At 38.3% G+C, this 27,426-nt stretch overlaps 1 protein-coding gene across 7 annotated transcripts in view; it reads right to left on the reverse strand.

Annotated features, from left to right (window-relative positions):
- The window catches only part of LOC141416629 (uncharacterized), a 61,163-nt gene that overhangs the window by 22,096 nt on the left and 11,641 nt on the right, over positions 1-27,426 (reverse strand). For 3 of the 7 annotated variants that reach the window (XM_074053724.1, XM_074053727.1, XM_074053723.1), the window contains 2 exons: positions 27,064-27,261; positions 21,453-21,571 (listed from right to left, as the gene is read on the reverse strand). The exons of 1 other annotated variant lie outside the window; for it this stretch is intronic. In XM_074053724.1, the coding sequence (XP_073909825.1) occupies positions 21,453-21,488 (36 nt within the window). In that variant the 5' untranslated portion in view covers positions 21,489-21,571; positions 27,064-27,261. Of the gene's footprint in view, positions 1-21,452; positions 21,572-27,063; positions 27,300-27,426 lie in introns of all 7 variants that reach the window. 3 more of the 7 variants (XM_074053726.1, XM_074053725.1, XM_074053729.1) reach the window with 3 other exon arrangements.

Genomic DNA, 27,426 nt, shown 5'->3' on the forward strand with positions numbered 1-27,426 from the left:
AGTGGCTGGGGTTTAAATGGTGTAGCAACACAACTGAGTCTTTCATCCACATTTTTGTGATTCTGACATTTGAACTTTTTCCTAGCACTTCCTCAGCAGGCACATCAAAGTTCAGCAGTACACATTTATATATGATAACAAATGTGAAAAAATGATTTTGAAGACTGGAGGCATGGCTCAAGTGTTAGAACATGTGCCTAGCAAGTTAGAATCCCTAATTTTAAACACCAGTATGCCCAAGGGAAAGAAAGAATTTAGTGTATCTTCACTTAATTCTTCTCAGTACTCTTTCTTTCTGGGATCTTTATTTCTAACCACCTTTTCCTTCTCCCCCAAAACTCATTGCAATTGTTGCAATACTAGTGTACATGTGATATAGTCTGCAAATAATATTCAATTTTCATTCTCTCTTTCAGAATAAATAATGTCAATTGCTTTAGGAAGAGGTGTGCAACCATACAGAGCTGACAAGAGAGTATTCTCAAAATCCAACTCATTTCTTAAATGTGAGGAGGTGTGTTTTAAGAAGTAGAGCTCCTTCTTTACAAGTTCAAAGTCCTGAGTTGAAAACCCAATTCCACCAAAAAATGTGTAATATGTCTTTTCTGGTATCATTAAAGAGTGCTGAGAATGATCATTTATAAGATGATTTTGTAAATGATGGCAAAAATGAAGTGCCTGATGTAACAGTTTCAGACAATGCAAAAAAGGGAGTTCGTTTTGGTAAACTTTGATGATCGTAACAATGAGGACAAATAGTAATTCAGAAAAATATCACAGTTTGTGCTGGATTGTGGTGGCTGATGCCTGTCAATTCAACTACTCAGGAGACAAACATTGGCAGGATCATGGTTTGAGACCAACCTGGGCAAAAAGTTCATGCAACATCATCTCAGACAATAACTCTGCATGGTGGTATTTGCAAATAATTCCAGGTATGTGGGAGGTATCCATGGTAAGGATTATAGTTATGAGGCAGCCATAGTCAAAATGGGAGGCCGTCCATGAAAAATAACTAAAATAGCACTAAATAACTTGGGAACCTGGATTGAGCTCCAAATGCCCATGGCCATGGTCAGAAATGTGTGACAGAGTCTCTCAGGACAGAGCAAAACAGGGAAGGATTTTGTCCTTGAGACCTTGTCACAGACTTCAGCTACTGGTGGGCAGTTGGGAGGGTGCAGTGGAATGGACATGTGTGGAGTAGAGGATTGCCTAGAAGAACCTCAGAATTTTCCTTGCTTGACATAGTGCTCCAGTTTAGTCAATGAGTAATGACTACAATCAGCTATGTTTCTGAGCAGTCTGTTAATAAAGTTCCCTCCTGGTCCAAGGACAGAAAATAAAGAAAAACAAAGAAACATGGGTTCTATTGGCTGTATCATCAACTATGATCCAATTGCATTTTGAAATTGGAAAGACAACAAAACAAGAACAATAAAAAGACCACACCTACGTGTTCAACATCAGGGCTATTTGAACACAGACAAAATATAATCAAAACATAAATCCTGCTTAATACTAGACAAAATGAAATGATTTTTGCCATTCCAACATTTCAGAACCAACACAATAAATAAGCACATATCCAGGAAAGATCACGTGATAAATTCATATACCATCAAATTTAACAAATGACATTTTATTTTATCCAAGTATTCATAAAATAATTTTTCCCAATCCTGAATAAAATTTATAAAACTTGCATGCTAAGGCATAATTTCATCATTAAAATCTTACAGGCAAAGAGCACAAAAAATTCCTAAAATTTCAAAGCAAAAATATTCTAAAAAAGAAACAAAATGAAAGCTGCTCAAGGATGCAGCCTGTTGAGCCTACACTACATGAGGAGAAGGTTGTACACATTTTTAAACTTAGAGACCACCGTCTCTTTGCAGATGCATTCTATGGTGGCTCACTTCGAGGAAGGGAGTGAGAGGAACCTACAAAAGGAGGAAATTTCACTCATAAACCTCCACAGACAAAATTTTCCCCACTTATATGATGAAATGACTATAACAAGGGATCATTTGGAAGGGTGTCAAACTCTCATCCACAGCCAATTCAATATTCAGAGCTGTGCTGTCCTTTCCTGGCATTGCTAAACTCAAATGAATTCACCAACATGAATGGGCTTCCCATGCATTAATTCTTAGGGCAGTCTGGAATAGAGAAGTGTAGACATTCAATAAATTTACCAATTAGTCCCAAGACATTGGCAGCGCTGTACATTACAATCCCACATGTTTCTGCTCTGTATGGCCACTTTTCCCCATTTATTTTGGTACTGGGGTTTGAATTCAGCACCTCACACTTGCTAGGTAGGTGCTGTATCATGGGAGCCACTCCAAAAGCCCTTCCTTGTGTTCAGGATTTTTGAGAGAGTTTCTTGCAAATGGTTTGTTCAGGCAGGCTAATTTTCCCAGGGCTGGCTTCAAAGCATGAACCTCCTGATCTCTACTTTCTAGATAGGATTGCAGGAGTGAGTCACTAGTGCAGAGCACCATTTCCTATCTTGAAGATATCTGGTGATGGCACTGTGCACCATCTTACTATACCATAAAAAAAGTCTAAAAAAGACCAAGAACAAACAACCAAATATGCTTTTATTGCTCAGGACATTCTGAGTTTTACTTACTCCATAACAGAACCTGGGACCAAGAGAACACAAATAAACTCTGAAATTAACAAGCCATTTTATCCAGCAGACACATCACAAAGGCATCTTTTTTCCCACTATCTAAGACAGGCATTCTCAATTGTCATAAATTGCATTGTGACTAGACTAATGACCTGAATGTAAATGCAAACAGTTGAAAATTCACCCAGGATAACCCAGGTAATCCTTGTGAACACTGGTGATTAAAGACCACCACCCCACCATTCTTCCTATTCTCATTACACTTAGATGGCCTTCCCTGTTAAATCTACAACAAGGCAAGTACAAACTTTCAATTTTCACACTTTATGCCTCAAAATCAATAGCTTAATTGATCACAGGAAACTGAACACTCATTAAGCAAATGGCCCTCAGTGTTCCTCAAGGTCTGTGATCTCTGACCGTGTACAATGAGAACCAGTAAATAACACCTCCTTTACAGACACTCTAAGGACCAGACTTAAAGAAAGTGTTCTGCTACAGGAGCAGATGGTGTCCTTCTATCACACTACATATCCGACTTTCTTTCTCCTCCTGTTTGCTCCTCTCTATAAAACATGGACCTGCTCTGTTTCATCCTTAAGACCCTGCTGGTCTTGCAGTTCCTACTCTCCCAACGAAGTGACCTCCTACACTGTGTTCATGTCCTACCTTAATCTGCATTTCATTACTGAAAATACTGTCTACACATAGGCCAAGGTCAACATCAATTATGTCATAGAGAGCAACAGTCTCAAACCCTAAACACCTCTCCAAATATGCCCCACCTTAAGCACCAAATGCATGTGCAATCCCATTTCAGTGAGTTGGGAAATGAAGGGATAACTGTAAATTTAGGCATTTATATTAGCCATAAAAAGTAATTGGTTGGGGGACTGACCCTGGAATTGAGACTTCAAGGATTTATATTACTCACATTTTCAAACATTTATATCACTCCGGTCAATCAAATGTATCTAGAGAGTGTTTGGAACAGGGAACCAAGGACCACAGATCATGCTGCAAAGAGAAGCCTGAACTTCTGTCATCTACACAGTCTGTAGAGGCATGAGCTCTGATTCAGAGCTTCCTGAGAGTGTTCTGGGTCTGGGATATGTCAAAAGTAGGTAGCTGACAGAATGATTGGCTGAAACCCATCCACCCAGCCCCAACCCTAGAAAAGAGAAGACCATGTGATAAATGGCACCAGTAGTGACTTGGTCTGCAAGGTTCAGGGCTGTGGTGGAGAGGCCCAGGTCCAACACAGCCACTAAGGCCAGTGTCAAACCCCTGGTCCTGCCCAGTCTGGGGAAGCAGTCAGAAAATCACCCTTTTCTGTTCCTGTGGTGTCCAGTTCTGGCACATCAGCAGCAGCAGAAGCACTGCACAGTGAGAAATTGAGTCACAGAAGTGGATCCCAGAAGCACAGAGTGATCCAGAAAATATGGCAACAGGAAATGCATTTTCTGTGGGAAGAAGTGGGGCCTCTTTCTGATGGCCTCTGATTGGTTGGTCCCTATAGTTTGCTCCTTGCAGCACTTCTCCTTGGCTTCTGATCCAGGACCAAAATGGTTAGAAGGGATCCTTTTCCTGTCAGAGTGCCACAACCCAATGCCTGTGTCCAGCCATAGCTATTAGCAGGCTAGGCCTCCTTTCTGGTCCCTACCCAGCCCAGCCTGGGGATTCATTGTATTAAGCAGAATGTCCTCTTGAATTTTCATGGTGGAAACAGGTTTTTCCACTTGGAAATTGGGCCAGCAGTATATGCAAAGTATTCCACAATCAATGTCCAAGTATATACCACCTGATCTGATGAAAAGAGCATTAGGTACACCAGAGCAAATGCTCTTCCTATTGCACTTCATGATTCCCAACCTTTACAAGTTCTGACATGCTCTCCCATTTCCCAAAGGTTCATGATTTTGCCTCAACAAGTTACCAGAATTAACCAGTACAAACTAACCAACTCTAAAGCAAGTGGATTTTTTTTGAAGGTGATGGTACTAGTGCTTGAACTGAAGGCCTCACACAAACTAAGCTGGCACACTACCACTTAAGTCAATCCACAAGCCTTCCCAATTTCTTTGAAATTTTCTCCTCACTTTAAAAGTAAACCTCTGCTCTTTAACAACTGGGCTGCCTGCATACCTTTCTTTTGGGTATCCTTTTTCTCTAGTATAATGCACAAACTAAAACCATGTCCTTCATTAGTCATCATGTTACTATAAATGAGAAACAGTCTCAGGACAGGAACAGGAATGTGCAAGTAGGGACCAAGTCCTACCTCCGCTGCAAGAGTAACCATGTATGCATGTGGTCACTCATTTCCAATGCTTCTGGTAATGTGGTGGATACACATTCAGGCATTAGTGGCAGCATTAAGAATACTTGGCCTAAGAGGACAGTTTCTGGATTTAAGTCATGTTTACTCTGAACCTGGAAGTGTCAAGGGAAGCACAGAAACTCACCTTAGAGAAAGAACAGAGAGTGTACACTGCATTGCAATGCTCCTTCCCAACACTAAATAAAGAAGCCCAGAGTGTCCAAGGAATACCCTGCCAACACAACACAGACTGGGAGCCTCATGCTTGGAGTGGAGGTGTCCAACAAGGACTGTGGACTAGGATGAATCACTCCACAGGGACAGTTCAGAGATTTCAGAGAGTTCATGACTCCCTGTCTTGCCCTGCAGGATTCCATAGCCAAAGAACCAAATGCCATCAAAAGTGGGATCAAGCCATCCGTTGAGAACATGACTGTGGCCCTCTTTGCCAAAATGCAGAGCCAGGACATGCTGTCACCATTTGCAGCTGATGTTGCAGTCACGTGTCCTCTAAGGTTTTGTCCTCAGTGTCAATCACTCAACTGCCTAACTGGTTATTCTGAGAAGATTCTCAGCAGTGGACACTGGGACACATGACACATAGCTTGGTGACCCATTGTGCATCATGTAACACTTACACTGGCACTCACTATTGGTACACACAAAGTAGAAACTGGCTATGTGATTGGCTACTGATTTAGGGCAACCTCAAGGCACTAGTAACATGATCAGTATGCTATTCCTGCCTGTGCTGATCTATAGGATAGTACCTTTCAATAGCCAATGCTCAGGCTTTCTCATTTCTAGAATGTTGTCATGACCCCCCAGGATAGGCACCGTCTTTGAGTTATACATCTGTGCCCTTCATGCTTATTCCTCCTGAAAATGGGAGAATTGTACTCAGGGAATTCAGTGTAGAGTCCCATGGAGATATTATAACATGAGAGAAGGAGGGGTAACAATGTCAGACAAGGATACTGCAACTGAATTGACGGCCTGGTGACAACCAACAGGAATTTGAATGGAGGCCGACGGCCAATGCTATCTCATTCTTATTTTTTTTCTAATTTCAAGCATGGAAATGTGCACTAGCAACAAATTTACTTTATTTAATGTGTAGAGAAGGTAGTGTTATATGGAAACAAATTATACAAAGGAATGAAGAACAATGAAAAGCAACCTTTGAAGTAGCTCATAGAAACAGGCTTCGTTGCACAAGGCCACAAGGGAAATCCATATTCCCATGTTTCAATACATCTCCAAGGGTGAAGAGCTGTGCACTGAAAAGGAGCCCTGCAAGTCATGAGTTCCCTGAGATGATCAAAACAGCATGCGGCTGTAACTGAGAGCCCATCTCCTATTGAGAGATCGCTAGGCTTGAACACTTTATATTCCACACACAGACTATCTCAATTCTGCTACTTTAAGGTTCTTATCAAGAGAAATTGCCAAATGCAAAAAACCTTTCTCTAGGAGACCAGCAAAATATGGCTTTCTATGAGTCTGACCTTCACAGATTTTCTTCATATTTCTTAGAAAAGTGTAAATCTAAAATAATTATGCATGTTAAAAGCACAATGCTGTACAGAAAATGGTCCCTGATAACCACAGTTACACCTTCAGAAAGGAGAGAACACCCTCCAGGATTTACTTGTGGCTCACCTGATTTCAAGTGCTATGCAGCTTCATAGGAACAACACTCCTATTTACAAGAATACAAGACTTTCTTGAGTTCTTTAGATCTACATCATTTAAAGTACATATTATAACATAGAATGTTGAATCTTGGGGAGTATTTATTATGTTCGTCAATATTGTTTTTATCAGGAGTTGACTAATGAATTCTGTAACAATTCCATCCAGTTGTCTGAGGAGCATGTTGAGTTATACAGCATTATTTAATATACTATAAAATTGTTTTTGTAAAATTTTTTGGTGGGACTGGTCTTTAAGTTCAGGTCTTTATATTTGCAAAGCAAATTCTCTACTACATAAGCCACACTTTCAGTCTTTTTGCTCTGGTTATTTTTGAAGATGCATTCTCAAGAACTATTTGCCCTTCACTGAAAACACTGAAACATGAAAATAGATGAATCCTTGAGGTATGAGATGAATAGATTGTGGTAGGTCAATTGTCCACCCCCACCCCCCATAAGCAAGGCCATAGCTTCCTGCCCAGCACTAGAATAAAACTGTACTAAACAAAATGAAAGAAACAGAAAAGAAATGAGCTAAAGGAATTCAACTTTTAAATAAACCTACCAAAAGAACAGGACATCTTTATTGTTTGTATTGGTTTCTTCCTAGTGTTATTTTCCCTACTGCAAACTACCTAATCAGTAACTGAGACATCCTTTCCACAATGGTTATTTAAACTCCCAAGTGAAAAGACCATTTTAATGCAAAATACAAAAGGAACAGCTTGTTGAATCCTGGTGGCTCACACCTGTCATCCTTGCTACTTTGTAGGCCAAGGTCAGGAGGATCATGGTTTAAGGCCACCCCATATAAATAGTCTGGACACCTATCTCTAAATTACTGGAGAAAAATAAGCTTGAGATATGTATCAAGTGGTAGAGGCATTTCTGAAAGGGAAGTCCTGTGTTCAAATCCCCATCCCAACAAAAAGAAAATGCAGAAAAAATATCTTTATTGTTCATATGAATTTACCAAATTATTTCATTTGGCTCACAAGGTTTATAAGGTCTGTGATGTCATTCATTTTCACTGCATTACACAACCTTCATCAATATAGATATGGCCATCTCATTTTGAGTAGAAGTACTGATTACTGAATGTTGAGAATAATCTGAAGCCCCTGTTCTACCCAAAGGTAAATGAACCTATTAATTCCTGTGGTAGTTACAGACCCAAACTGATTTCCTTTATCTATGGCATCATGCATTCAATGGACTGCTATCATCATAGAAACCAGTGGTTCATGATCTTGATTGTCAGATCAACATGTTCTAGCTCATACTCATAACTTTCTATCAAAATAATGACACCTAGTGCCCCACCAAATTAAAATATATCTTATACTATGCAAAATTTTGACCCTTAGCAGAGGTCCCTTATGCCTCACTACTGATAACTGATCTAGAAATATTATTCCAGTATTACTCAACAACTCTCCTGTCTTTAGATTTAATAAACAATGAATCAAAAATGAGTGGATGCAATGTGCTGTGTAAGAATGAACATTTGGAGACCAGTACATATCTACAATCAAAAAGGATTATGCTATGCTATGGCATAGTTTTATTCACCACCCATTTTTTTTTTAAACTGTAGAGTTCTGTGAGTCTTCTCCCCACACATAGACGAGGATGGTATAGTCCCCAATAATGGATTAGGTGGGATTTGACTGCTCACAAACATTCATTCATCCTCTTAATACACTACAGCTCCCATTCCTTGACCCTTCAGTTTCACTCATCTCTGTAGTTTCAACTAATTGATTCAACTGAGGTTTAATATAAGGAAATCATAAATATATAAAGCAAGACTTTCTTATTACAGTATGTCTAGGTGCCTGCTTTATACTTGTCCATGATTCAGAATACCTTGAAACATCTTTCACCATTTTTGATATTTCTGGCTACTCTGTTTCAATGCAACAGGGTTGCATTGACTGCTTGTCATTATTGATTCAACTTTCTTGATAGTTTTTCTATGCCATCTGAAATATCATCATATTTATCTAATCATCATTTTGGATTTGAAGTATCTGCTTAACACTGACCTCATCTTTGTAGCCTCCCTCTTATTTATTTACTGACATTTTGTAATTGGACTTGAACTCATGGCCTACACCTGAGCCACTTCCCCGGCCATTTTTTGTGATTTTTTTTTTTTCAACATAGTGTCTCACAAACTATTTCTCCAGGCTGGCTTTGAACCACATTTCTCATGATTTCTGCATCCTGAGTAGCTAGGAGTACAACCATAAGCCCTTGGTGCAGGTCTTTCTGCCTGTTTTTGTAAATGAGTACTGATTGCTGAGGATTCTGTTCTCTTAGTAGTTAACAGACCATTTGATTTTCAATCATGTAGCTTTACAAAAATCTACAAGAGTTAATGAGCCCCATGTTAACTTTCTACACAAGTATCCTGCTATTTTATTTATTACTTCACATTTTCATTGTCACAATTGAACATTTATACAGAAAACTCAAGTCTCTCAATGGCATATGAATCTGTGAAACCAATATGACCATAATTCTCTACAAAATTTCTAAATGCTATTATATTCCAACCGTTTGTTCTGGAAATCAAACCCTGAATGTACCTATCATGTGCTTCACAAACAAGCATCTTTTTCAGTTTTTGGGCAGTCTTCCTATGTATCCAAGGTTTCATCAAAATCACTCTATTGCCTGTGTTTGCCTCAAGTTCATGAATCTCCTATCTCAACTACCCTAGTCCTGAAGTAGGAGGCAAGTGTCACCACCTGCAAATAATTTCTTTCTTCTTGCTTCATCTGAATGATCTCCTGGTTAACTGTTTCATAATGCACACTACGTTGCTAATACTCATTTTTAATTAACATTTTCATGTCTTTTGTGAGAGTGACAATACAGAATACTGTATCCAACACCAGAGTATATATCCTTCAAAGTGATGCCTTATTCCCCAACTCAAACCAAGACCATGTTCCTACATAAAGTACAATAATGTAATATAATTTAAATCACATAAGGCAAGATTTCAAGACATATTGCAATAGAACTGGAAATCAATAGAAAAAACACAATTGGAAAACCCCAAAGGAGTCAATTTAAATATATAATTGATAATGCCACATGTATGAAAAGAAAGTGAGAAGTCATTAAAGTATTTGAAAGTATATGAAAGTAAATCTTTTGGGTTTATACATTTATTTCTTAGTACTTTGTTAATATTGGATGGATATCGAATATTGTCAAAAAGAGGTCAAGCATGAGGATGGTGAGAAGAAAGTAGAGGAGAGTGTATATGATGAAAGTACAGTACATAGATGCATAAAAATATCATACTGAGCCAGGTATCAATGGCTAATGCCAATATTCTAAGTTACTTTGCATTCAGAGATGAGGAGGATGGGTTCCAGGTCAGTCAAGTTCCCCCCCCCCCCACAGCCCGAAAAAAGAAAGTGGAAGATGTGATCTCAAAAGTGGATCACATAACAAGGAGAGAGCACATACAGGAGATATGGGAATAGGTAGAAAACCCAAAATATGAAAGCATTTGATGTCCCCACTCCAGGGGAACTAATACAGAAACCTTAAAGTGACAAAGGATAACATGAGAAGGGGATCAGGAAGCAGTGTAAAGATCAGTTAGAGATGAATCAACTTGGGTTATAAAACATTTGTACATGGAAGTAATGCTAAGAATCTCTCTATATCTATCCTTAACTAGCAAAAAAGTTTTGTCTTCCTTGTTATCCTTCTGTCTTCTCTTCAACAAAATTAGAGATAAGGTCAGAACAGGTTCTGCCTGGAAGTGAAGAGGGAGGGGGGAGGAGAGTGGAAGAGGGAGTTTAATTGACACAAACAATGTACACAGACTTGAATAAATAATAAGAAATTTAAAAAATTGTCACAGAAAAAAATGGCTACAGGTGTCACTGAAATGGTACAGCCCCCTCCCAGCAAGTGCAAAACCCTGAAATTCATTATTTTGTATAATATAGTTTTACAAAATTTGATTGTTTCCTTTCTTAAAATTATATGGGGATTTCAATGATTGAATAAGAAAATAAATTGAGCATGTAAGCACTTCCTCTCTGAGGTGGTATTGCCTTTGTAATAAAATCACCCAAAACCCTGCTTTGAGAAATTATGCACAAACAGATATAGCATGAAACTCTGGCTTTAGGTGAGGACAGCACTAAAACTTTTACTAAAGTCCTTATTAAGGTGTGGATTCCCAAGGCTTGTGCTGTGAACCCCAGAATTCACCAAAGTAGATTTTCTGTTTAGAATAGTCTGTGTAGGTCCTCTTGAGAAGGTGGTGACACTGGTTATGGATGACAGAAGAAAAATAGGATCACCTTTCTCTTCCAAAATGTCACAGTACTTCGTGAAAGAGAGTTTCAAACAAAGAATTTAAATCTGGAGGCATCAGAGAGTCTCTGGTGTATACACCAGATGAAAATTGTCTTTTAAAAGGGAAACCATTACAGGAAGTTTAGGACTAGTTACAGAAATAACTGGTTTCATCCCTGGAAGTAGGATTGGGACTGAAATAAGAGTTTCAAATGGAAAGAAGACACATAAATACCCAGGGACAGACCTGGTTCTTTATTCAACAATGTGATTGTGATGTTTGTCCGTATTAAATTATGAATGCTGGTATGATGTCCATGACTAATTTGCTGTAGAGTAGAGATCTGAGCCCAGTGACTCTAAAATAAGGTCACATTTGAGACTGAGACGAAGGGCAAAGAAGTTCCCCTGGGTGGTTTCTACAGTTGCTCTTCTTTCTAGCTGGGCTCCAGAGCTACTGAAAACAATTTAGGAATGCTGACAGTGAGGAGCTGCAACACACTCCCAGGAAAGCAGGTCCCACACACATGGTCACACTTGGGGAGTGCTGTTCTGAGACTGAAGCTTTCAGTGCCTTGCAGCTGTTACCTGGACAGTACTTGCAGTTTAATACATAGAGCTCTTTGAATCACACTGTAAGATTTCTATGATTAAAATTTCTAAATTACAGGCTTAAGACAAAGCCAGACCTAGGAAGCTTCCATGAAAAAAGGTTTCATGATTTTGGCATGAAACCAAACATGATTTTGTTCAGGTCAGAACCTTAAACTGACTTGAGGTAACATATCCCTGCTGGCAAATACTGATGTGCTGAAAGAGAAATCACTTCAGTGTTGAAGGAGGGGCATCAGTGCATGGCACACTCCCAAGTTAAATCCTTACCTGCATCTAAGTCAACAGAGACTTCTCTTCTGTGGGGTGCATCCAAGTGAATGTGCAATGCTATGGGTTATGTATAATCTTAGAATGGGCATATTCTTGGGCCTTGGATAAAGCAGTCTGTTTTTCTGAGCTAGAAAAAGGTTTAGCTTTAGTTCATCTTAATTCCTGTGTAGAATATTGGTGGCCTATAACTTCCATTTCTACATGTATACAATAATCACTTCCCTGGTGTTAATTTGGTTGGCTGAAAATGGGTAGATTGTCTAAAGAGATGTCTGAAAATCTACACCATAGAACCAGTTTTCTCATTGAAGCTACCAGATGTATGACATTAGGACCTCTTTCGTTTGCTGGTACAGGTCTCACATAAAATGATGAAGATGCACATCACTCTGATATCAGCCTTAAATAAAATGGTAACAGTTCTTACAATTAAACATAGTGAACTTGAAATGGCATGAAAATGAGAGTATTAATCCCACTGGGGAAAGGTAAATTTAATCATATTCAGAATACTGAAATGCTGAAAGGCAAAGTGTAAAAATTTTTGTTAACTTCAGGACTGGTGGAGTAGTTTAAGTGCCCTGCCTAGAAAATGTGAAGCCCTGAGTTCAAGGAACCTGTACTACCCCAAAATTTTTAACTTCAGTGAGAATCAAGCATTACAAATAAATAACATATAATATTACTTAATAGATGTAAAGAGAGAGAGATGTAGAGTGTGACATGAATGATATTGAATGTGGAGTGGGAAGAAAATACATGTACATTTTCTTTATATTCAACTATAGGTAAGTTTTTGTTTGTTAAATATTGAATAGCCATAATATATTTTAAGTAATCCTTGTTGTAACTATGAAGAAAAATTAGTTATAGAGAAAGAATGAAAAAGAAAACAAATGAGACTGTATAGTGTCAATAGTACATAAAATACAGAGCATTTCAGTAAGATTGAAGGAAGGGATCAGTATCTACACAAGCTATTAATAAATGTGAACCTGTTGGACTGGACTAGTGACACCACTGAATTAGTACCCTGTTTCTAGTTTTAGACGTAAATAACAAATACTTATGACTTAGACTTAAGCTGCTTAGGTGGACTACCCTGCAGATTAGAACTCTGGAACTCTCCCAGAACAGGGGCTGAGATGATGACCAACCATGCCCCACTTGTGTTGGAACCATTTGCTATGCATGCCTTTGCCCTTCCCCCAGTTCTTTTCTTCACTTAAACCTATAGCCAATGTCTATACCAAATTTCCTTGGTAATTCCTTCTCATGCTGATTGCCACTGGCCCATGTGCATTTAACTGCATTTCTCACTTTGTGTCCCAAAGCCTACATTCCTCCCTGAGCCTGAATCAGCAGAAAGGCACTCTTTACTGTCAACCTCAGAACAGAATTATCACAGGGAATAATTTACCAGCAGTGAAAGTTGATTTAGCCACCTTTCATCCTCCATTATCTACCAAGTTCTTCCCTTTCTTGGAAACCAAAGATATTTTCTGCCTAGAAATTGGACCATCTGAATTCCTTAGTTTTGGGAGTACCCACACAGTGCAATAATTCCATAAAGCAGTCAAGGGTGAAAAACACACTCAGTTCTGAAAAGGAGCCCTGCAAGGCATCAGATTCCATTGATTATCACAGAAACCTGAGGCTATAACTCCGGGAGCCCATCATGTCCTTGCTGTCATCTAATAGTGAGAAAACTCTGGACTTCTACACTTATATTTCTCAGAGAAAACATCTCAGTTCAGTCACTTTAAGTTTCTACTAAAATAGAATGTGAAATTCAAAAACTCAGTATCTATGACACTACCAAAATGTGGCTACTGATGACTCTGACCCTCACAGATATTCTTCATGTTGTCCTAGAGAAGTAAAAATCCAGAATAACTATAAATGTCAAAGTCAAAACACTGAAGAGAATGCTCTACCATGATAGCAACAGTTACACCTTTAGAAAGGAAAGAACACCCACCAGCATTTACCTGTGGCTCACCTGACTTCAAGAACTATGCAGTTTCCAAACTGGTAACACAAAATCTCAGGGAAAACCAGACTTTGTTGAGTTCTATAGTTTTGACAGCGTAGAATGTGGTGACTCTTTGGGAAAATTTCACTGGATTTAAAAAAAATATTTTTATTTGATGTTGATTAATGAAATCTGCAACACTTGCATCCAGTGGGCTGACGAGCATATTATTTATCATCATTTTCTGCATTTTTCTCCTTCCTTTTTATTTTTTGGCTGGACAAGTCTTGGAATTAAGTGTTTTATGTTGGCAAAGCATACCCTCTACTAATTGAGCCACACTTCCAGTCTTTTTACTCTGGCCATTTTTGGAGAAGGGGGCTCACAAAATATTTGCACTTCACCAAAAACATAGAAATATGAAAATAAGTGAATCCTTGAGAAAAAGAAATGAAAAGCATGGTGGTAGGTCAATTTCTGAGCAACAGCAAGTCCATAGGGTCTACTCCAAGGGACTGGAAAAAAACTAAACTAAATGATATAAACAAAAAAGAAATGAAAAAAAGAATTTCAAGTTTTAATTAAACCTATAAAAATAGGATTATTTGTATTATTTTTATTGGTTTCTTCCCAGTGTTATCTTCCTGCTACCAACCAACTAACCAATAACTTTCCAACAATGGCAACTTCAATTTCCAAGGTAAAAGATGATTACAATACACAATACAGAAGGAAGAACTTTTTGGATCCTGGTGGTTCACATTTGTCCTACTAACTACTTCAGAGGCTGAAGTCAGTAGAATCATGGTTTGAGGGATCCTTGTTTAACTGGGATCGAACCATGTATCACCTCACTTAAAGGGGCAAAGGATAAAAACCAAAGGTGTTCCTATTGGTCAAGATATATTAAGAGTTTTAGTAATTCTGTGCCAGAACCTGTGATGAAGAACAAACACAGTTTTGTAAATGTATCACCCAACGAAATACCTCTCACCAGTGACTGGAACACTTTAACTATGCATACTTTTGGTTCCTGCCCCCAGTTCTTTGCCTATGTAAATCTGTATCTCATGTCTGTACAGTGCAGATGGTGAACATGAGCCCAGTGCTTCAATTGCCTCATCCCACAGCATATCCCTAGCTGGGTAATAATTCTCCTTTCCCTCCTTCTTTATTTGAAAGCGAAGAGTAATTAATTAGCTGGAACTATTTTGTGCCATTTAAGGACCTTGAGCCTGGGTCCAAAATTCTATTTTCAGAATGAGAATATTGATTGCAGAGAAATCTCCGGCAGTGGACACATTTCACCAAGCCTTTCTTGGGACAGTCTAAAGTAGAATCAAAGGACAGTCTAAAGTAGAATCAAAGGATTGTAGGCAAGCATGTTGAAGAAACAGGAAAGTGGAAATACTATGTACAAAGAAGTTAATACCAGTACAGACTTAGAAATCATCAAAGGATTATATAGAAATTATGAAGATGGAGATACAAGATGTTCAATGAAACTATCAATATAGATGCTCAACACAGGACAAGAACAAGAAGAAAAAAGAATCAATGTGAAAGTGATGGAATTTACTCAGCGAGAAAGAAAACACTTTGAAATTCACAGAATGTATCACCAGTATCTGAATTTTGTAAATTGTTGAAAGTTCTCTAGAAAGAAACAAAAACACATAAGCTAAGAGTGTAAATCACATAAAGAAAAACAGTATTAGGAAATTAAGAAATGAAAAAATTCTTTACAGTCTTCCTCACTACTGGTATTCAAGGAAAACTTTTGCTTAAAGTCATTGAAAGTGAACTATGGACTAGGTGATCATACCATATAATATGAACAATTAGAAAGAACTCTTATATATGGGTTGAAGAACAATAGTGGGGAACATACCAATATGCCTTCCCTGTCCATGAAGCAGTACATCTTTATTTGAAATGCATGTAGCTTACATAGAAAAGGATTTCACATGTTTGGGAAATTACTAACAATACATTTTAAACATACATGGCATCATAAAGGGGGATATAAAATGTGATAACACGATTCATAAAGTACCACACATGTCAGACTGGCTCAAGTGGTGTAGTGCATGCGTTAGCAATCACAAGACCTTAAGTAATAAATAAGTAAATAAATATGTATATAAAGGATTTCAGCAAGATTGTATAGCACTTGAATTTGGTGAATTTTTAATAACCATCTGAACTTCAAGTAAATACAAGAACACTATTTACAAAGAACAAAGGAATAGCAAAAAAGAATGACAGGAAGAGAAAGGCGTGAGATGGGGGACAGACTAACATGAAGGAACAAGTAGGAAAAATGTTCAACAGCACAGACTATCAGTATACAGCAAGCAACAGCATACAAAGAAGCTGTTTAATGCTAAGTGGACAAGTGTAATAAATTAGGACATTCCACATATTGGCAAATCTCAGAATAAGTAAATATCCACAATACTTCATATAAATTCATACACTATCAAAACTTCCTAACAAATTTCCATTATTCATACAGTACAAAGCACCAATCTCAAAAAGAATATTCTCCTAACAGTGTAGAACACTACAGCAACATTACATAATTAAAGTGAGCAAAATCTTCTGGGTCAACCTCACCACAGGGTTATGATTTATGGACTTGAGACTTTGTGAAAAAATCCATTACTCCAAAGGAAAGAAAGGACTTAGTGTATCTTTTTAGTTCTTTTCAGTACTCTTTTTTTTCTGGGATTTTTATTAATAAAACCCCGAAAGTACCTATCCTGTGCTTCACAAACAAGCATTTCTTCTTCAGTGTTTGGCCAGTCTTGTTATGTATCCAAGGCTTTATTCAAAATCATTCTATTGCCTGTGTTAGCCTCAAACTCATGAATCACCTATCTCAACTACCCTAGTCCTGAAATAGGAGGCAAGTGGCACCAGCTGCAAATAATTTCTTTCTTCTTCATTCATCTTAATGTTCTCCTGGTTAACTGGCTTCATAATGCATGCCACTTTGCTAATTCTCATTCTTAATTAACATTTTCATATCTTTTGTGAGAGTGACAATGCAGAATATTGTACTCAACACCAGACTATATATCCTTCAAAGTGACATGCCATATTCCCCAACTCTAACCAAGACCGTGTTCCTAACTAAAATATAATAATGTAATGGAATTTAAATCACATAAGGCATGATTTGAAGTCATATTGCAATAGAAGTGGAAATCAATGGAATAAACACAATTGGAAAACCCCTAAGGAGTCAATTCAATTATAAAATTGTAAATGGCACATGTGTGAAAGGAAAGTAAGAACTCATTAAAGTATTAGAAAGTATATGAAAATAAATCCTTTGGGTGTATACATTTATTTCTTAGTACTATGTTAATATTGGATGGATATTGAATTGATATTGGCAAAAAAGAAGAGGACAAGCATGAGGACTGTGAGAAGAAAGTGGAGAGGAGAGTGCATATGATGAAAGTAGTATATAAATACATAAAAATGTCATACTGAGCCAGAGATCAATGGCTCATGCCTATAATCTAAGGTACTTTGCATTCAGAGATGAGGAGGATGGGTCCCAGATCAGTCGAGAACACTATGTGATCTAAAATATGGGTCACATGACAAGGGGAGAGCACATATGGATGGGAATAAGTGGAAAACCCAAAACATGAAAGCGTTTGATATCCCCATTCCAGGGAAACTAATACATAAACCTTAAAGCAACAGAGGATAACATGAGAAGGGGATCAGGAACCAGGGTTAGAGATGAATCAACTTGGGTTGTAACATATTTGAACATGAAAGCAATGCTAGGAATCTTTCTCTACATCTATCCTTAACTAGCAAAAATGCTTTGTCTTCCTTACTATCCTTATGTCTTCTCCTCAACAAAATTAGAGATAGGGCAGAACATGTTCTGCCAGGAGGTGAAGGGGGAAGGGGTGAGGGAGTTTAAATGACCCAAACAATTATACACATTTGAATAAAAGCATAATAAAAAACAAACAAAAAAAATAGTCACAGAAAAAAGGGCTACAGGTGTCACTGAAGTGGTACAGCCCTCTCTCAGCAAGTGCAAAGACCTAAAATTCATTATTTTGCATAACATATGTTTACAAAATCTGATTGTTTTCCTTTCTTAACAGTACATGGAGAGTTCAAGAAAATAAATTGAACATGTAAGCACTTCTTCTCTGAGGTGGTATTGCCTGTGTAATAAAATCACCCAAAAGTCTGCTTTGAGGAATTATGCACAAACAGACACACCATGAAACTCTGGCATTAGGTGAGGAGAGCACTAAAACCCTTACTAAAGTCCTTATTAAGGTGTGGATTCCCAAGGCTTGTGCTGTGAACCTCAGAATTTACCAAAGTTGATGATCTTTTTAGAATATTCTGTATATGTCCTCTTGAGAAGGTGGTGACACAGCTTATACATGACAGAAGCAAAAATAGGATCATCTTTCTTTTCTAAAATATCACAATACTTCCTGAAAGAGAGTTTCAAATGAAGAATTTAAATCTAGAAGCATGAGAGAGTCTCTGGTGATTACACCAGATAAAAATTGTCTTTTAAAATGGAAACCATTATTGGAAGTTGGGGATTAGCTACAGAAATGACTGGTTTCATTGCTGGAAGGGCGATTGGGACTAAAATAAGTGTTTCAAATGGAAAGAAGACATATAAATATCCAGGGACAGACCTGGTTCTTTATTCAACAATGTGATTGTGATGTTTGCCTGTATTAAATTATGAATGCTAGTGTGATGTCCATGACTAACTTGCTGTAGAGTAGAGGTCTGAGCCCAGTGACTCTAAAATGAGGTCAGATTTGAGGCTGAGACCAAGGGCAAAGAAGTTGCCTTGGGTGGTTTCCACATACTTGCTCTTCTTTCTACTGGGCTCATGAGCTACTGAAAACAACTTAGGAGTGGTGACAGTAAGGAGCTGCAACACACTCCCAGGAAAGCAGGGCACACGCACATGGACACACTAGGGGGGTATTTTTCTTTCTGAGATTGAAGCTTTCAGTGCCTTGCAGCTGTTACCTGGACAGTATTTGCATTTTCATGCATAGTGCTGTTTGAATGACACAGTAAGATTTCTATGATTACAATTTGTAAAGAACAGTCTAACACAAAAAAAGATTTAGGAAGCTTCCAGGAAAAAAGGTCTTATGATTTTGGCAGTTTCTTCAAGTCATAACATTTAACTGACTTGAGAGGACATCTCCCTGCTGGCAAATACTAACGTGCTGAAGAAATCACTTCAGTGTTGAAGGAAGGGCACCAGGACATGGCACACTCCCAAGTTAAATCCTTACCTACATCTAAGTCAACAGAGAGACTTCTCTTCTGTGAGATGCATCCAAGTGAATGTGCAATGCTATGGATTATGTATAATCTTAGAATGGGCATTTTCTTGGGCCTTGGATAAAGCAGTCTGTTTCTCTGAGCTAGAAAAAGGTTGGCTTTAATTCATCTTTATTCCTGTTTAGAATATTGGTGGCATGTACCACCCAATTCTTTATATATGCAATAATCGCATCCCCTGTGTTGTCACATTTTAATTTGGTTGGGTGAAGATGGGTAGATTGCCTAAAGAGCTGTTTGAAAATCTACACCATAAAGTCAGTTTTTTCATTCCAGTTACCAGAAGTATGATATTAGGACTGCTTTCATTTGATGTACTGGTCACACATAAAATACTGAAAATGCACATCACTGTTATGTCAGTCTTAAATAAAATGGCAACAGTTCTTACAAATAAACAAACAAAGTGCCTGGAAATGGCATGAATATGTGAGTACTAATCCCACTGGGGAAAGGTAAATATAATTGTATTCAGAACACAGAAATGCTGTAAGACAAAAGATAAAAATTTTTTAACTACAGGACTAGTGGAATGGCTCAAATGGCATGGAGCCTGCAGAGCAAATGTGAGGCCCTGAGTTCAAATCTCAGTACCACAAAAAAATTTTTTTACCTGCAGTGAGAAACAAGCATTACAAACAGATAACAAATAATATTCTTAAATGGGTATAAAATACAGAAAAAGTAGAGTGTCACATGAATGATATTGAATATGGACTGGGAATAAAATATATTTAAATTGTCTTTATAGTCAAATATAGGTAAGATTTTGTTTGATAAATATTGAAAAGCCATATTATATTTTATGTGATCCTTGTCATAACTATAAAGAGAAATTACTAAGAGACAGAATGACAAAGAAAACAAATGAAACCATATCATGTCAATAATACATAAAACAGAGATCACATCAGTGAGATTGAAGGACGGGATCAGTATGTACACAAGTCATTAATAAATGTGAAGTTGGTGGACAAGACTAGTGGCATCAGTGACTTATTAATACCTCTGAAGCATAGCAAAAGTAAGGTGGTGAGGTGTTTTCTTTCAAAGCGGGCAATGATGAGAAGGCCCTGAATGTTGAGTACTGGCCAGCATCCTTACAAAGTAGAAAATTGCAGATCAATTGTATGTGTAATTACATGAAAGCCCTTAATAAGTGTGAAGATGGCTGACTAGTGGCATGAGCCTTTCCCCAGTATCTCTGAGGCATACAGGAAGAATGTGGTGAACCCCAAGCTTTCACACTGGGTGATGATGGAAGGCATGGAAAACAGTAGTCAACAGAACCATCTGCATATTAGAGAATGCAATCAGGAGAGACAAAAACAAAGCTTAAGAATGGGGATCTTACACTGACAAAAGACACACTTAGATAAAAGAACATCAGAAAACAGTCACTGTAGTTTCATAGAAAATAGACAAAATTATAAAATAAAAATCAACAGATAAGTCATAACACACTGAGGGAGAAAGAGTACTCTGCCATGTGGCAAACAATAGCACCTGAGAGGAAAGAAACAAGAACATCAAGAATGACAGCAAACACTGTTCCAATATGCAGAAAATTGAGTATGAGGACATCTGAAGTCTTCATAACTAGTTGTATAGGAGAAATGTTGTTTGGCACTGATATAAAGTACAATTGTGGGAGAACAAGTTAGAAGTGAAATTTTGCTGCATTGTCCAGCAATGTCAGGTGCTGATTTAGTGACTGCTGACCTGGAGTGCTGGTCTAGCTATAGGGTGAAGGACTTCAGTAACATTAAGTACAGAGCTCCATGTGGTGGCTGGAAAAGTGGTCAGATGCACAAAGGAAAAAGGAAATCTCTTTCCAGTTATACCAGCAGTAAGGAAGTTCACTGATATATGGGATGGGGGAATGAACAGTTGGAAATGATTATTTGTGAAAGTGAGGTGTTGAAAGTCATAAAATTTGAGAGTTAATGATGCCATGGCTTGCAATGCTGGTCACTGCATCACTCCATAGGGCTTCCCAGTCCCATGATGAAACATTTCTAGGTGATCAAAGCTTGTATAAGAAGATAGACAGCTTTTGTTATGCCTTACTTGCTTTGAGAACCAGGAAAACTCAGAGTAAACAGTCAGTGGTGCACACATTCCACACTCTTAGATTGATAGGCAAACACCACAAGTAGTATAGAAAAGGTAGCCAAATTATTTTCTTAAGAACAATGCTTAAACAAAATGCTAACAGAAACTGCTTACAGGAATATGGAGGAATGTCATCAGCAAACAGCACATGTAGTCACACTTCTATCCAAGATAAAGGCATATAAGAAAAGTGATGGGGACTCTTGGTGCCACTTCCTGGTAAAAGAATTCATCTAGAAAAGAAAATAGGATAAGAGAGCTTTATTTGGGAAGCAGTGGGCGACTGAACACACGATAGCGCTGCTGCTGCCTGATATGAGAGTAGGGAAGGTTTGTTTATCTGATGCAAATCAAAAGAAAATGAAAGGTGCACCCTCTAGCAGGATGCAGGGAAAACTTCACTGGGAACATTGAACTGAGGATCTTGAGAACTCAAGCTTTTACTGTGTCCTGTGCACATGTGGATGGTTGTTCCTGGAAAATTAGTTTATGTGTGATTAACTCTCATAGTGTGACTTAAATGCTGCTGGCTCAAGCCTATCATCCTAATTGTTAGGGTGAACATAGGGCAGCCACACAAGGAATGGCCCCTTCCTCATCACAGTGCCTTACTGAAAACTCTACTCCCAGCCCTAAAGGATAACAAACATTCACCTTTAGCCATTTCCTAGAAATTTCCAACCCACCTTCATAGAAAGACCCCATGACCTTGGGAGTGTCAGAGTGCTGATAGAGGATATTACTGTCCAGTGACTTTCCTGGGACTTCTACCTGGGACTCCCTTCTTCCTGGAACTTGTCCCATTACATTCCCATCTTGATCACTAGTCTGCAAGCAGCCGTGGGCTCCAGCAATGTTGCTGGAGACTATCTCCAAAGATTTCTTCTCCCCCATAAAGCAAGTGTTGATGTATTGAGTAGTCCCTGAGCTGCTTTTATTCTCTGTCCCCTCATTGAGCTCTGCATGCATTTCAGTCAAACATGCCTTTTTTTCTGGTTAAAAATAGGTACTCAGGAGGCAGATATCACTCTCATTGCAGTTTGAATCCAGACTGGATAATTAGTTCATGATGCCCTATCATGAAAACTATGAACACAAATAGGGCTGCTGAATTGGCTCAACTGGTAGAGCACCTGCCTAAGCATGGGACACTGAGTTCAAATCAGAGTATGGCAAAAACAAACAAACAAACAAAAAAAATCTCTCATAAGTTTGCCTCATGTCATCAACTTGTCCTACATGCTGGGTTGAGGGAGACTTTAGCCTTGGATGATCAGACTGAAGCTGTTAATTTTTGGTAGGCTCCAGGGGTTTCAGGTCAGAAATACCCTGCTGTATGTCACAGGCATTTTGTTAGTATTGACAATCTAGCATGTGATTCCTTATCAACAGATAAGCCATGGTTCTCAGCCCTCAGGTTTCCTAACTCCTTGATTAGTCCTCATCAGAGAGTTTCTCTTTCTTAGCCAAGGCACTCACCACAGCAGCCATGACTTCATCATCTTTACTATCCTATGAAATACAGGGTGAGAATACTATCATTTTTGTTCTGTAACTGGGTTGATGCCTTTTTTACATGGATTCTCCAATAACTTGTATGGGAGTAAAAGATTTTTGCACAAGTCATTTTGGTTATGTTTTGCCTTTTCTCTTACGCAGAGTGTGAAAACATTTAAAAAGGCATACAGAACTCAGGGAACCCTGAGGAAATGAGAAACAAGGATAACTTGTGTTATTATTTGAAATTATTAATGTCTTAAAAATATATGACATCATAAATGTGCTTGGTTCAAATTTTGTTTCATAGGAATGAATTACCTATTTCCTTTTATTCAGGAGGAACAGAAGGAATATATACTCAACTTAAGTTCATTTAACTCACATACTTCTCCATTCTTTTCTGACATGATTAATAGAGGAATAACTGTGCACAATAAAACATGGCCTCTAATACTGAGTTAGATTTCATTTGTCCTCCAAATATCATATTCACAACTAGTGTATACTGATACCAATAGAGCAATAAAAAATGAGGACACTTAAAGGTATATTTGTATATAACTGAATGTTCATAGACACCTGTTTAGGCCACCTGTGCAGGTAGCAATTATCTTAAGGCAGTAGGGAAAATAGACTGTCCAGGGTACGATACTGAGGTGAATGGGGAATCCCTGGTGAGAATTTACTGCCAGGGGCAGATGTGCAGTCAGGAGGACTCTCAGCAGTGCTCATAGCATTTCTGAGGTGCTGTCTGCATTGTTTATGATGTGTAGGGTCATTGAGGGGAATACAAGTTCTTCATTATGACCAAAACTGAGTTACACACTTCTTCAGAATTCTGCACACAAGAACATAGTGGGATACATCCCCGTGCACAGAAGAAAAAAGATAAGAAACTTTAAATCAACACTTTCAGACTCCAATAATTAAGATGAATTGACAATGCCTTGTGTATGAATTGAAGGCAAAAGAAGGTCTCCAGAGAAGCAATAACTTCCTTCACCAGAAATCTGTAAGAAAAAAGGTGAGAAATCTAAAGTGTCAGTAAAGAAAAGCTGAAGACAGAGAGTAGTCAAGTGTGAAAGCCAAAATCTCCATGGGACTGGCTTTAGCAGAATCTACAAATTTTTTAGTTTCACTACATAAACCCTACCAGGATGTCCCAATGACATTCAGAAGAATCCTTCCTACTTTTGATACTGGATTTTCAGTGGGGGAATTAACCATTTTGAAATTTTACGTTTTTGCACAAGGTCTGTCTTGAAGAAAACTAGATTTCCCAATGTCACCACTGTGCAAATTTCTACAACCAAAAGTTCAAGGGGAACTGGCAAATGCTCTCTACTATCATTTCCTCAACATTAGATACAGGGAACCACATGTGATATGTGTCAATCTATTTACAGTAGTTACATTGGAATAGGCAGCTAAGGTGGGGACTAAAGAAGCACAGATCAAATGCTAGCCAGAAGAGGGCATCACAACACAAACATCTTTCATAAGTGATACAGAATAGAGAAGGGAGTCACATTGAAACAACACCCAAGGGCAGGCATAGCAACACACATCTTTAAGAAACAACTATAGAAATGTAGGAGGGAGTCCCCTCTAAAGGATGTCCTTAGGGCCAAATCTTTGTGACCAAATCCACCAAGAAAATTTATTATTATACCCTACCTGTCAAGAACACCCATGCAAAAATTCAGCTATCAAAAAGACTCATTGAGTTTACAGCACACAAACTGCCCAAAATTAGCATAAATACCCTTAAGCAGCCCACCTGCTATGGCCTGGATCGCTTTCCTCCAATCACTCCCTGTACAATCTTTATGCTTTCTTTCTTTCTTTAATAAAGACCTGTGGCTTTGCATCTATACCTTGTTGAGTCAGCCACCCTTCGATCTTGAACAAGAACTCTATCCACACCCAATACCTTTATCACTAGGATTGCCATGCCCATTCTCTCCAAACAATGAAAAGAAATCACAAGAAATGTGGAGAGACAGGGAAATGTGGCTCTTCAATGGAGAATGTTGACTTATGAAAAATCTCAGGCAGAGGACCCATTTTGCAAAGACCATCTGGAAAATGTCTAAGATAGAATCAAAGGTTGTAGGGAACTATGATGTAGAAAAAGGAAAATGTGAAACAATGTATGAAGAAGATACTATCTATAAAGACTTATCAGTCATCACAAGGACTATATGGAAATTATGAAGATGTGTCAGGCATCAATGGCTCATGCCTCCAATTCCAGCTACTCAAGAGGTAGATATTGGGAGATTGTGGTTCAAAGCCAGGAAGGGTAAATGGATCATGAACACAAAAAGGGCTGCTGGAGTGACTCAAGGTATACACTCGTAGTTCAAGCCCTGTGTATCACACACACACACACACACACACACATACACACACACAAAGAAATTATGAAGATATATGTAAAACAAGTTCAATGAAGCCAACACTGTAGTTGTTCAATTGTGAACTGATGAAAGAAGACCAAATATCAGCATGAAGAGAAAAATGATTAAAATTATACACCAGAAGACAAAGAAAACTATAAAATCTGTCACAGGTGTCTGAATTTTGTAAATGTTAGCCAGAGTTCTCTAGCCAGGAGGAAAAACACAGAAGCTTTGAACTTAGATTACATAATGAAAGCAATGTTAAAAAATTGGAAAATGGATATGGTAGACATGAAAGAATGACATGGAATGGATAGGTGTGGAGTCACCTCTTATGCCAGCACAAGGTTTATTGTGGTCAAAAGCTGGAGCCTCTGGGAAACAAAGTGGGAAAGGCCTAGAAGAAGGCATGGTCCCAATGGGAAAAAATAAGGGGACCCAGCAGAGGGAAGATGTATGGCATCCACTTAGCCCTGGGAGACCACAATTCCCAGCTGGCCATTGTTTGTTGTAGGAGATTGGCAGCACCTTACCAATTCTCTTAGAGGCATCATGAATGATCCTGGATGACCCTGATCTACTTGACCTAATGCAGCATTGAGATCAAAAAGGCATTAGTTGGACAAAGTTTTGAGTGGCAACATGTGTGAAGGAATGCAGGCTTTGGGAGATAAAATGAGACATGCAGTTAAATGGACATGGGTCAATTGCCATCAGCAATAGAGGGAAAAACCAAGGGATTTTGGTACAGACACTGGCTTATAGGTTTAAGAAAACTGCAGAACTGGGGATAGGGGACAAAGGCATGTGTATGAAATGGTACCAATAACAGGGTGACTTGGTTGGTCACCAACTCAACCCTTGTTCTGGGAGAGTTTCCAGAGTTGTTATCTGCAGGGTGTTCCACTTAAGCAGTTAAATCTGTCATAAGTACTTGCTCTTTAAGTCTAAAACTAGAAACACCTTTATCAAGTAAAATTCAGAATAAGAAAATGCGAGAATACTTCCAGATCAACAAGACTGTGTAAGGGAAAATAACTCCATAAGCATGGACTACTAAAAAGACAGGTTTCAAGGCAGCAAAAATAATTTGTCTTTACATAAGTAGAAAGCCTTGACCAATATAAGCCTGTAAAGACGTGGATACTAAGTAGGCCTGTGTAAGACCACTTATTTAAAACCAGATGGCTTTAGTAACTGCTGTGAGGTCTGCCGCATGTGACTGCATCTGGATTGTGACAAATTTCCCCTGTTGTCTCCAAACTGTCTGTGAAGAGTGTACTCTGACAATTTTATCAATTAAACATTTTGGTTAATGAAAGTCTCCTCTTGAGACACCAAAATGGAGGGGCAAACTCACCAAAATTTGATGATTGGTATTTGGTGGAGGCCCTGCGATTGGGTAAAAAGGATTATGTCTCCATTGTAATTGGTGTGAGAAAGCATGGAAAAAAATAAATAGAATGAATTAACTCCTGAGGAGTTAATTTTCAGTTAGAAGCCTTGTGAAAAAAATACAAATGCCTTATTGTATCCATAGCAGAATTCAGGAAGCCTTTCCTTTTGCCTTTCACTAATGCCGTAACATAGAAGTTTGTGATTTTCATTTACATACATGGGACATTTTTAAGCAAAGAACTGAAATTCTGTGTTTGGTCCCTCTAGCCTATGTGCACAGGACACTAACACCATGGGTCCATAAAGGGAAAACATACCATCTCAAAAGGCAAATCTTCAAGGAAAAAAACTGCTAGAGTGTTTAGGCACATTTAGAGGCTTAGTTTTATGTGGAAGAACAGGAGGTCAGGATAGAAAATTACCTCCAGTCATCAGCCACATGTCATTTAGATTTGCATTTCATTTTATGGTTGCAGTTCTGGGACCATGTTAGTCCCTCAGGAAGATGAGAAAACTGACAATGTGACTTGAGCAGACTTTTCTTTCCATTTCTCCTTGTCCATTTCTGTCTCTGTTGTCTTCACTCAGAAGGCCAGTCTTGGAGAGGAAACAGGAGCATGCTGCAGAATAGGAGGAGTAAAAGTAACCTCCATCATGACTGAAAAAGATGTACATAGAAGGGTTTCAATTTAACACTTTTTAAACCTTGTGAGATGAAGGAAGAAAAAAGGATAACATAGAGATGTGTTGAAGTCAGAGGATCCAGTTTTAAATGGAACACAGAA

The sequence above is a fragment of the Castor canadensis genome, chromosome 14 (genome assembly GCF_047511655.1).
Source record: "Castor canadensis chromosome 14, mCasCan1.hap1v2, whole genome shotgun sequence".
In the NCBI taxonomy this organism is placed as follows: Eukaryota; Metazoa; Chordata; class Mammalia; order Rodentia; family Castoridae; genus Castor; species Castor canadensis.